Source organism: Quercus suber, unplaced genomic scaffold, assembly GCF_002906115.3.
Source record: "Quercus suber isolate HL8 unplaced genomic scaffold, Cork oak 2.0 scaffold_10, whole genome shotgun sequence".
Classification (NCBI taxonomy): domain Eukaryota; kingdom Viridiplantae; phylum Streptophyta; class Magnoliopsida; order Fagales; family Fagaceae; genus Quercus; species Quercus suber.
Genome location: NW_027069476.1, coordinates 2688672 through 2700884, shown reverse-complemented (window position 1 = coordinate 2700884; position 12213 = coordinate 2688672). Strand labels below are relative to the sequence as shown.

At 36.5% G+C, this 12213-nt stretch overlaps 1 protein-coding gene across 1 annotated transcript; it reads right to left on the bottom strand.

Moving 5' to 3' along the window:
• Window positions 1–2173: 2173 nt before the first annotated feature.
• Window positions 2174–5840, bottom strand: LOC112027575 (putative glucose-6-phosphate 1-epimerase). Its single transcript, XM_024060224.2, has 8 exons — window positions 5716–5840; window positions 5040–5114; window positions 4138–4194; window positions 3891–4048; window positions 3654–3785; window positions 3216–3318; window positions 2986–3085; window positions 2174–2809 (listed from the first exon to the last, which is right to left on the bottom strand). Exons 1-8 carry the CDS (start codon window positions 5791–5793, stop codon window positions 2571–2573), a joined length of 942 nt encoding a protein of 313 aa, XP_023915992.2. The 5' UTR covers window positions 5794–5840; the 3' UTR covers window positions 2174–2570.
• Window positions 5841–12213: the final 6373 nt, after the last annotated feature.

Below are 12213 nucleotides of genomic sequence, written 5' to 3'. Positions count from 1 at the left end.
GGCCGAAGTATAAGAAGGAAAAAAAAAAAAAAAATCCAAATAGGTATCCATATAGTACTAACAAACTATCAACTAAGATCAATACACAAAATCATTGTTTCTTAATACATTAAGATGCAATCATCTGCCAATAAAGACAAAAAAACACAAAATAATATTGTTTTTTAAGAGCATCAATTGTTGCAAAAAATAAAAAAAAATTATTTTCATAGACCAAAACTTACTTTTGCTACTTTAATATAGTATTTAAAATGTCTCGTACAATAGTATTTTTGGTATTTGATGTTCTAAATACTAAAAATTTAGCATTTAAAACACCAAATGTTAGTACTTTAATACTAGGTTGACTGAGAATTTTTATTTTAAAATTTTATTTTTGTTAAGTTTTTGAGTTGGGTAGTTGCTAATTGGGCTAGGCTAATTAAAAGGGAGGGGTCTAAGTTTTTAGAAAAGTGAGGATAGATATAAAAAAAATATAACCATTAAAAAAATTCATTTTTTTTTCCTTTGGGCTAAGGGGGGCCCAATTGTATTTTTTTCCATTTTTTTTCTCTTTGGGCCCCCACTGAAGGTCCGTCCCTCTCTTATATGGACCATCCATGAAAGATCACTTGCTAATCGCTCGAGAAATTATATATTTCAAGTGGACAGATTGATCTTAATGTTTGGAAAAGGGTCTTCAACCATTCTACTGTTGTCTTTCCAAACTATATCCTGCTGTTAATATTTAAAACTTAACAGACAGTTCTTTCTTGTAGACAGTCATTAAAAACTTACTAATAATTTGTTTACAATCAGTACAAATGGAATGGGTGATTTACACCATCCAGTAATAGAAATCTTTCATGGAACATCATCCACACCATTCTTGCTTCTTGGTTATAAAATTCCTATCTTTGTCAAGTAGGTGAGAGAATATGTGATTCAGGAGATCTAAAGTAATGTGCAGATTGAAAACTCATGTGACATTGGGAAAGCATCCTAGTGTGTAAATAAAGTGAGCCAATGATAGATTTTTCATTGTCTAATTAATAAAGCTTTAAAATTTGTGCTCATCAAGTTGGGACTTGATTTTTTATTTATTTATTAGTGAGCTTTTGGCCCCAAGAAAACTTGGCACTTATGTTTAGTGGTCTTTATTTTTAACTTTTTCCCTTGCCACTCATCTATCAACATCCTCATTTGAGATCTGGCAATTTCATGGACAAATATTCTTTTAATCACCTGTGGCTGGCCTTACAGTATATGAAACTTTATTCTCTATATGATGAAAAGTACTAAAAGAAGTTTTGACATGTCCACCTTGAGTTGGCTTGGAGACCCTTAAGGAATGGTCCTGTCCTGTTGGATGTTATGTTTATTTTAAGTATTTAAATTCACCTCGAGTTGTTGATCTTAAAATCATGTGGGTGATCTTATGTAGCGACTATAGAATTTCTTGACATAAGAAATCTTACAGGCAGGACCTCACAAAATTGTGGGTATTCATTTCCAATTTTTCAATATGTTGCCTATGCTAGAGTGATTTCTTATAAGACATCTTAAATATCATGCTTGCCAATTGTTTCCTCATTTTGAATTATCAGTTTGCTGCAGCATTTTTTTTTCTAAGCAATAACGACTATACTAACTGCATTGGCAATAACGACTAGGTCGATGACAGGGTGGGTGAATGACTATCTTTTCCCTAAGGAGAATCCTAGGTTTCTAACACAACTTATAAGGAAAAAGTTCTTAAAAGGAACACTATCACCACTAGCTTGCAATATCGACTCAACGGGAAGAAATACTGCAAAAAGCCATATGGTTTCAGAAACTGTTGGGGTATAGGCATTGCTCCTCGCAAATTTTCTCAAGGTCTCATCAAAAGTTGAGCCTCCTAAGGAAATTGTAGAAATGCATTCTCAATTTTTCTTTACAAAAAAAAAAATCGCATTGGCAGGCAGTATCAAAAACCACATATATGAAAAGCACTTTGAGACTTGGTGCTATAAGTGCTGCCAATTGAGTTTTTTGAATATAGCACATGGGACAAAGAGAAAAACATTGAGATGGCAATGCCAGAAGATTCTATCCCCTAGAGATTAGGAAATTGCTAAATAAGAAGTATGATAATGAGAATGTGTTCTGCTTTCTACTGTAGAATCCTACTGTCACAAATGGAACTTGCTCATGCATTAGAAACATTATTAAGATTCCAAACAGCCAAAAGTTTACATTAACTTGTGTGGTTCCTTCAAAGAATGAACCAATAGACAAATACATAAAATAGTTACAGCACCATGTAAATAAGTTGTTTACACTTTCATACGAAAGGGCATTTCTCACCATTTCAAAGTGGCAATATACAAAATGGTAATGGAAACCAGTTGTCTACACTTCCATTACTGGAAATATACAAATGGTCCTATTGCTTAAACTTGAATCTGACCTGGACATGTATACTTTAATGTTTTACATGCAGTTAATTTAGTCCTTGCTGGGAAGCCCAAGTGCTGCCACAATGATAATATACGGACAAGCAAGGGAGTTTTCATTGACAGTAAATAATAAAGCTGACATAAAAACCTTTAATGATTGACTGGGTGAGGTGAGTGATAGCCCTGAAGAACCTTCCAAGGGTCTAACTGTCCACTGCAATAGCTTGATGACACAGTTGAGAGTTCTTGATAGCCCTTCCACTCTTCAAAGGGTTTTAAGACAATTGGGGTTTCAATAGCTGCAGAGTCCACACATAACATGGTTTTGTAGTCCACATCCCCCAAATCAGGAAGAGCCTTGGCCTTTTTGTCCCAAGGATTCCAAACAACTGCAAAGCACAAAAGTTTATAGCTTAAAGTGACTTCTGGGGAAAAAAAAAGATAAGGAAAGCATATAAATCACAAACTCTTGATTTTCAAGATCGTGCAAGGGAAGCATTTTGATATATTGAAGAATGATGAGATAGAACGCTAACATGGAATTTTTAACATTAATTATAAAAACCTGCATCTGGCATGCTCTCTTTTCGTAGTACAAAGGTTCTTTTCTTCTCATGGTCAATGATAGCAATCTTTGTTGGGGTTGTCAAATAAACTCTGTCAATCTACAGGGGAATAACGATTTATCCTTAGAGAGTTCACATGAGAGACAATAATTGGCAGGTTAAATTTAGTTTATGTACTTCAAATTCACACCCAGAGTGAAAGGCAAAGTGGGATAGAAAATTTTAGTACCTCACCATCGATGGTAACAGCATCTGCCTGCTCTGTGAACCTTTTTCTGCGCTCCAGATTATCTAAGTAATCAAGTGTCTCCAAGCCCTCAACACGCACTTCACTGCAAATCAAACAGCATCATGCAACCCTCTGAAAAAGGATAACAATGAAGTATGCTTCCAAACTCAGCTATTAGTAGGGGACATGCAATTACTAGTGCACTATAAAACAAGTCATAGTTTCGACTGTAAAACTGTGCTTCTGCAAAAGTTCCTACAGGTTTGAATCTCTTGTAACAAACATCTGGCCATGATCATTGCATTCAAATCACAACTGCAATGCCCTCCTCCCCCCTGCCCCCCCCCCCCCCCCCCCCCCCCCCACCACCAACACTCACACTCAAAATAAATAAATAATGCATTGAAAACATATAGCTTCTACATTTACTAGGCTGACCTGATATCTGATACAGATAAGTAGTTGCGGAGTGCAAACGTAAATGAGAAGGGCTTATTGTCTGTGTTTCTAACACGGGGGATTAAGGTTAGCTTTCCCGCACTAAGAGAAATACGAAGTCTCAGCTCAAAGCTGCAGAAAAACCAACATTCCAATATTTAAATCAGTCCATAACATATGACAATGTCATATAATTTATCTACCCAAAATACGTTGTCTCATAATTCAAGGGCATACCTACGTGGCCATGTCTTTAGATCTTCTTCTGTGGATTTCAGTATCAGATCCACTGATGATTGATTGTTAGCTGGAGGCAAAGACGAAGTGTCACCATCAAATGACCACATTCTGTTCCTTGCAAACCCATGTTGTTCCAGTGAACCAAGATTTCCAAACTACAACAGGCAATAGCAGCTAAGAATGCCTAATTTCCAACAAGTAGAAAAAAGGTAAATAAGTTTCTGCTAGTTTCCTACTGACAGACCTGTGGAAAGTAGACAGGTATACCTCCCCTAATGGCTTTAGGTGGCTTCCATATAGCCTGCAGAATAGGGAAAGCCCCGATATAAATGTGGGGAAAAAAAAAAAAGACTGGTTTCAAACGGTTGCTTCAGTAAAAGTAAACAACTCAAACAAGGGCAATTATATTTGAAGCACAAGTGCATGTTCTTTATGACAAGTCCAGTATTGTATTGAGCAATAGTAAAGAAAAGCATGAATTGCGTCTGCAGCGGAGCTGATATTAATTGAATAAAGATGAGATAATTTGAAAAATGAAAAAAAAAAAAAAAAAACTTTTCTAAGTAGAAGTTTCTTTTTATGAAACACTTTGCTGCATGCTTACACAATTAGGATCATTGGCATTGCAGTTGTTTGTGCTCATGTTGACACAGTTGCCTTGTGCATATAAGTTTCTTTTAGTATCATTTTGTTGATTATTTAGTGAAAACGAAAGCTTGGTTAATCAAGTAGCCATGGTTTATGACCCTTAACCATTTTGCTAGTAAGCATTGGATTCTGAACTTCAGGAAATTACAATTTGGTTGATTTTTTATTATTAAAAATGCAGGCTTTTTGAATCAATTAGCCATATTTTATGTCCCCTTAACTACTTTGCTAGTAAGCATTGGATTCTAAACTGTAGCAAATTGTGAAGAAAGAACTACTTGAGGCCATCTGGCCATGTATAAGATGAAATATTGAAGAGAAGGTGAATATCGGAAAAGCTAAGCTTTACCCCTAACAGATTATTCTAGAGGATTGTCCATTGAAAGCAATTTCATATTTGCAGAATGCAAAAATTTTCATTTGAGCATCAAATACAATCATGTTCAGTAATCCAACTAGGCATATCTAAAATCAAATATAAAAATAAATTTTCTTTACCTTGCTGCTCATAAAAAGCAGTTCTTCTTTTCGTTCATTCTTCCAAGAAACAACCTGTCCTCCATAAAGAAGCACCTGAAACCATTCTATGTCAAACCATTGATAACTAAAGCTGATATCACCATATTATAATCGTTTTAAACATGGCTGAATTTTAAAGGATGGGAGAAATTAAAAGAAAAAAAAAAAAAAACTAAGTGCTTTATATATGTTAAACAATATCAAGTAACTCTTAATTTTCTTGATCATTCAAGTGATTTAGATTGAACCATCAGTTCCACCTTTCAAATTCACAGAGTTCACCATGGTGAGGACTGACTCTAAATAATAAGCTACATAGGCATCTCCAAGTATATTTCTCCAAAAATGGGCTTGTTTCCCCTACTTCAAAAGAATTTGGAAGGGTTCTACTCATCACTGTAACAATATGCCTATAATTTAAGTGTAAATTACCATTTATTCTTCATTTATGCTTTAATTACTATTCATTCCACCACAAATTTTTTTTTTCATACAATCAATCAATTTGAACAACAATATAATACACAAAAATAACATAACCACTACTCATGATCCAATTATATCACTCAAAATTTTGCATCCCATATGTTATATCATTCATCATCTTCTAAGTTTCACAGCATTAAATCAATCAAACATACAGTAAAAAACCAACCTCTGCCGAGGACCCATTTGGCTCAGTCAGAATAGTCCGGGGCAACCCATTTGCATCATGAATTATATTGAGTGGCATCGGTCTTGGCTTCAACCTCGCCCTTATGCTACTCACAAATGGGTTCACTTTTCCTTTCCTCCACTCCAGCTGCACACAAGCCAAACCAACACAACCCCAACAACATAGCAAACATGTACTTCAGTACCACAAACATCCATGAATATATGTACTAAACCAAAATAGATAGTCACATAAAAACATAATCTCTAAACACCCTTTTGTCAGAAAATAAGAACCGTCAAGTTTGAGGACCAATTAAACAAAAAAAAAAAAAAAAAAATACATAATCTCTAAACACCCTTTTGTCAGAAAATAAGAACCGTCAAGTTTGAGGACCAATTAAACAAAAAAAAAAAAAAAAAAATCAACTATATTAACTAGAAACAAACACATAGTAATAAGATTACTAGGTAAAAGAAAGAGATGGGTTAGCTTACTTTTAATGCTATTATTATTATTTTTTATAAAATGATTGTATATAATTATAAGATTGTGTATATCGGCTTCGAGTTTAAAGAAGAACCATTCAACAACTCTGAGTTTGTGACAAGTCCATGACACACATATATAGATTATATAAATATATATATTGGAGAGAGAGATAGAGACATGGGTTACAGATAGAAGGATACCAAAGGAAAAGAAATCCAACTATGATGCACTTTTAATTGTATCATTGGATGCTCTGGTCGTTGTCTCTCTTTCAGTTAAAGATCTCAATCACCTATGGTTGTGTCCACCTTGTTCACGTGGAACCTCATCAATTTTCCACGTCAGTTTTGTGAATTTGGGACCTACTTGTGATGGGTCCTACTTGGTACATCTAATTATATTAGTTTTCATTTTGATATGACAACTTTTGGCCGTGTGATTGATTCACTTTGGTATTTTGCTTGTAGTGCATGTAATAAGTGAATGCAGGTAATCAAAACTCACAAGTTGACGCATATCTCATCCCATGCTACAAAGGTAGTGCATTTTTGAAAGGACACAACAGATCAACGGTTCTCATCAATTGAGCACAAAATAAATAAGTATTTTTTTTTTTTGTTTTGTTTTCCAGTATGCTGAGAAATTCTGGTCTAATGACGTATAGAGTTAGACCTACACATGGAATCTTTTGACACGGGTCTAATCCACTGTTTTTGTTTAAATTAACTTTAGTTTTTCTTACAATAAAGTAGCCAGAGGAAGATTTTAACCTCCTCCTTCCTTTTCAACTTATTAGCATTTTTCATCATAAACTATAGTGTAATTTATCGCAATGTCATCCTAACCCACAAGAAATCTTTATCATCATCTATTAGTAATAACTAATGTGTACTTTCCTCCTTGATGAGGTTGATACCTTTCCACAGAACACTATTGTATTGCTCTTAACCTTCCTGTTTCTAGACAAAAAATCCTCACTAATGTGATTTGGAGATCTCCTCAGCAACATTGTCATGAATTAAATACTATGGATCAGCTCGTGGCTGCCTTGGTTTTGTAGGTGGATGTGGTCTCATTAGGAACCACCAAGGAAGATGGGTGAAACTTGAAAGGCTTCACTAGAGCTATAGGTTAGTCAAATAGCTTAGAAGCTGAGCTTTGCGGGCCATGAGGGATGGCTTTACTTTATGAATTTTCCTTCAAATTCAAGCAATTGAATTTGAAATTGATGCTAATTTTGTTATTGTCTTTCTCACCAATTATGAAGCCTCATATGCACCAATTGTTGATGATTACAAAAACTTGATGAACTGAATCCCCCATTGGAAGTTTAACCACTGTTATAGGGAAGCTAACTCTTGCACTGATGCCTTTGCGAAGATGGCAGTTCACCTGCAACAAGACTTTGTTATTTTGGACACTTCGCCTGTGGAGTTGTTTTCCCATTTGTTATATCACCTTTTTGGTCTTGGTTGTAACCGACTATGTTATTATGGCGGTATAGTTTTTTCTATCTATATATTTCCCTATTACCAAAAAAAAAAAAAAAAAAAAAAAAAAAAAAAAACTAATAAAGGAATAAGTTCCTTGTTCCATGTCATTAGGAGTTCCATCAAATATAACAGTAACTTCAAATTTCTATTAGACAAGCTTTTGAGGGGAATTTACTTTTGGAGAAAAGGGCTTATTAACAATGGACAAGGGCAATAATGCTCCATTTTGAAGTTTATGATGACATTGTTTAGTTTTGAAGTTTGGGAGAAGATTGTAATTGCACCATAATTGCAAGATATAGTGCAATTAAAAAAGGAGAGAGACAAAAACCACTTGTTATTACAAGACCATGAATTGATTGGCCTAATTGGAAGGTCAAGATCTTATGTAGTTTCCTTCTATTATGGTACGTGGATTGTGTGCAAGACAGTTCATATATAGTTTGTATATTTGCCATGAAACTACTAGACTGTATATACAAATACAACTACAAGTTCAGGTAGGCAGTGACTAGTAAGCTTATTTAGGCTTATTATAAGTAGCTTTTGCTGGACGCTGGTTAGAGTGGGCATCAAGGAAAAACGACATAACGTGATTCTCTAGTGTTCCTTCCACTTTCGGTTCTGTAACCTTATATGGAAAATGGAGAAACAGAAAATGACGTTGTATATAGTAGAGTAATAATAGGCAATCAGCTATTATCATGATAAGAGAAAAGGTGGTGAGTGATGACTGCTAAAATTTCAATGACCATGACTAAGTGCTCTTGTCATCAAGCACCTAACTTATTTACTTTCGGTCTGTTTACGTCTATATGCTCTGTATTAAGTAAACAAATCGCAAAATTAACTCAATTGCATGACTAAAAATGATCTCTTTCTTTTGTGGGTTTTATATGGCCTAACCCGTAAAATATCTTTTTTGTCGATTAAAAGATTCGGAGTTTTTTTTTGTGTGTGTGTGTGTGGAGAATGAAGACTGCTATTTTATTGAAAAATCAACCGGGATCAGCAAAAAGTACATCATAGAGGTGTGGTGGCATGTCTTCCACCCACACCGACAAACCTCTAACATGTCTAGCATGTTTAGCTAGGTTGTGTGCTACTCTATTACCACTTCTACGAATATGGGAAAATGCAATACATTTGCTAGTAACTAGAGTGGATTTTGTAGATTCAAGAAGATGGCCATAGGTTGTCAATGAGGCTTCTGAGCTACGGAGGGTGTTTATTACTGCTTCTGAATCTCCTTCAAGCATAAACTCATTAATACCAAATTCTTGTGTGAAGGTAATCGCTCTTGCAGTAGCCATGGCTTCCACAATGACTGGTGAAAACGGCAGTGGAGCTTGTTCTGATAGTGAGGCAATGGCGTTCCCATTAGATTCATGTACAACCACACCTAGACTAGCCTTGCCCAACTCCGGAAAAATGGCACGATCGAAGTTCAATTTAACACAGTTAGCTGGAGGAGGACACCACTGAACATGTTGCTGAGTTCTCCTATCCGCTGCATGGTTGATGAGGGATTGTTGGCTCTTTTGGAATGTTTCAAGGACTTGCTTTGCATGTTGAGGAACCTGGGCTTTGGGGAGGGCGTTGGAGTTAACTCGGAGTTGATTCCGCCTGTGCCATACCGTCCACATCACTGAAGCCATGAGTTCCATGTTCATCCTTCTCTCATGCGTCATCTTGATAAGCTCTGTGATGTTTGAGATGCCAAGTTGGTTACGGTTTTCAAAGCTTGGAGTATTATCCCAAATTTTGTCCAGAGTGGAACAATTCCAAAGTGCATGGGTAGCTATTTCGGACTCCACCCCACATTGTTCACATCTATCTTCATTTAGGATCTTCCTTTTCAACAGATTGTGCTTTGCTGGAATGGCTTCTTTGCAAACTGCCACATGAAATTTCCCACTTTATTTGGGACATTGAGCCCCAAATCAGCTTCCAAACCTCATTTTGCTGCTGCGGATTACCTGCAGGAACTAACATAGAGTTTAGTTTGGCTAGGAACTTCGAACCCGAGTTTACTGTATAGTTACCTGAGGGGGTGAAGAGCCAAATGATTTTGTCCCTTGAGAACTAGTGCAGCTTCTTCAGGTGACAATAAACCGTGCACTAAATTCGCATCCCAAGTTCTTGTACTCGGATTAATAAGATCAGAGACTCTACCATCTTTAAAACCTGGAACAATGTTTGAAAGGACCCGTGGATACTCCTGTGATGGTAGCCAAGCGTCATTCCAAATGCTAATATTTTCTCCACTCCCAACCCTCCATCTTGCGCCCTTTAGTAGAACATCTCTTCCTTTTAAGATACTATGCCAAGCATGTGAGCCAGAGTTAGAGTCTTGAGCTTCCCATATACTGCAGTTTGGAAAGAACTTCATTTTAAAGACTCTATAAAATAGGGAATCCTTATTTTGAAGTAGTCTCTAAGCCTGTTTGGCCAAAGGAGCATCGTTGAAATTGGCTAGATCCTTGAAACCCATTCTGCCTTCTTTTTTTGGAAGACAAAGAGTGTCTCATCTCACCCAGTGAATTTTTCTCTGTTCTCCTTTCTGCCCCCACCAAAACCTTCTTATTAAGCTCTCAATTTCAGAACAAAGTCCAACTAGGAGTTTGAAGCAGCTCATGGTATAGGTTGGAATAGCCTGAACAACTGCCTTAATTAGAATCTCCCTTCCAGCTTGTGAAAGAAGTTTTTCCTTCCACCCCTGCAATTTTTTCCATACCCTTTCCTTTATATAATTGAAACTTGCTTTTTTTTTTCTACCCACCAGCTAAGGTAACCCCAAGTATTTTTCATACTGAATGATTTCAGGAACTCCCAATGCCAATTTAATTTGATCTCTAGACTCAACCTTCGTAGATTTACTAAAAAGATTGTCGTCTTGCTACGGTTAATCTGTTGACCTGAGCATTTCCCATATACATCTAGAATGTCCAAAACTCTTTGGCACTCCTTGTTGGTGGCCCTGCAAAACAGCAAGCTATCATCTGCAAACAAAAGGTGGGTTAGACATGGACTATTTCTATAAAGAGAGTAACCCTTTATATGTCCTTGGTGGGCTGCTTGATTAAGAAGCCCATTGAGACCTTCAGTACAAAGTAAGAATAGAAAAGGAGATAAGGGGTCACCTTGTCTGATGCCTCTTGTTGGTGTTATCATGCCTTTAGGTTCCCCATTCACCAATATTGAATAGGTCACCGTCTTGACACATAACATCATGAGTTTGATCTAGTGATTTGTGAATCCCATTTTTACCAGACTGATTCTAAGTACACCCACTCTACTCTGTCATATGTTTTGCTCATGTCCAGCTTAATGGCCATGTATCCTTCCTTCCCTACATACTGAGTAAAGACTCAAAAGCTATAAGAATATTGTCAGAAATAAGGCGACTCTTAGTAAAAGCACTTTGATTCTCAGTGATAATATTAGGCAAAATTTTCTTAAGTCTATTTGCTAGAACTTTTGAGAAAATTTTATACAAGACATTGCACAAACTGATAGGTCTAAATTCAGATGCAAATTCAGGATTCTTCTTTTTTGGAATGAGTGTGATAAATGTGTGATTGAGGTGTTCATGTAGAGTGGCAGAATTAAGATAATGCAACACAGTGTTAGATGTATCATCACCAATTAAATTCCAGTAGTGTTGATAAAAGATAGGAGGCATACCGTCCATCCCAGGGGCCTTAAGTGGGGCCATTTGGTTTATGGCTTGCTTTACCTCCATATGAGTGAACTCAGAGGAGAGCTTGGAGTTCATTTCCTCGGTAATCACAGTCTGAATTGAGTCTGTAGCTGAGTCATAAAATTGTTGGTTTTCTGAACTAAGGAGATTCTGGTAGTACTGCACTAGACATTCCACTATCCCCTCATTTTCCTCAAACACACAGCCATTGGAGTCCTTAAGCTTCCGGATTAGATTTTTCCTCTTCCTTTGTAAAGCTTGGCTGTGAAAGAACTTTGAGCTTCTGTCTCTAAATTTTGCCCACAAGACTTTGGACCTCTAAAACCAAAGTCTATTTTCCTTGTCAACCAACTCAGCAATTTCCTTCTTCAATTCTCTAACCTGTTGATTATTTCCGGATCTCATGGCTGCTTTTTCAGCCTCTCTTAACTCATTTCTCTTTCAACTTAACACTATTCTGACATTGCCAAAGCAATTCCGGTTCCATACTCTTAATTCTTTTCCACATTTGTCTATTTTATGAATGACATGATCTTGAACATCTCCATCTTCCCTTGATAGCCACACCGCTTCTACAATCTCCGAGCATCCACGATCCGAGAGCCACATTTCTTTGAACCTAAATGGTTTAGAGAAGGTAGGAATATCTAAACCATCCAAGGTGATCCATAGTGGCAAGTGCTCTGAGGTGTCTGAGTGCAAGTGATGTACTTTTGAACTTGAGAATTTCATGAACCAATCATGTTGGCCAGACCTCGGTCCAATCTTTCCCACAGTGAGTGACCATCTGTAAAATGCTTTCTCCAAGTG

Bases quoted from the DNA above. Each gene is read 5' to 3' on its own strand.
- LOC112027575 (XM_024060224.2), bottom strand. From the start codon at position 5,793: ATGCCACTCAATATAATTCATGATGCAAATGGGTTGCCCCGGACTATT. The intron at 5,115-5,715 runs GTTGGTTTTTTA...GAATGGTTTCAG, and splicing joins CAAATGGGTCCTCGGCAGAG to GTGCTTCTTTATGGAGGACA. The intron at 4,195-5,039 runs GTAAAGAAAATT...CCTATTCTGCAG, and splicing joins TGCTTTTTATGAGCAGCAAG to GCTATATGGAAGCCACCTAA.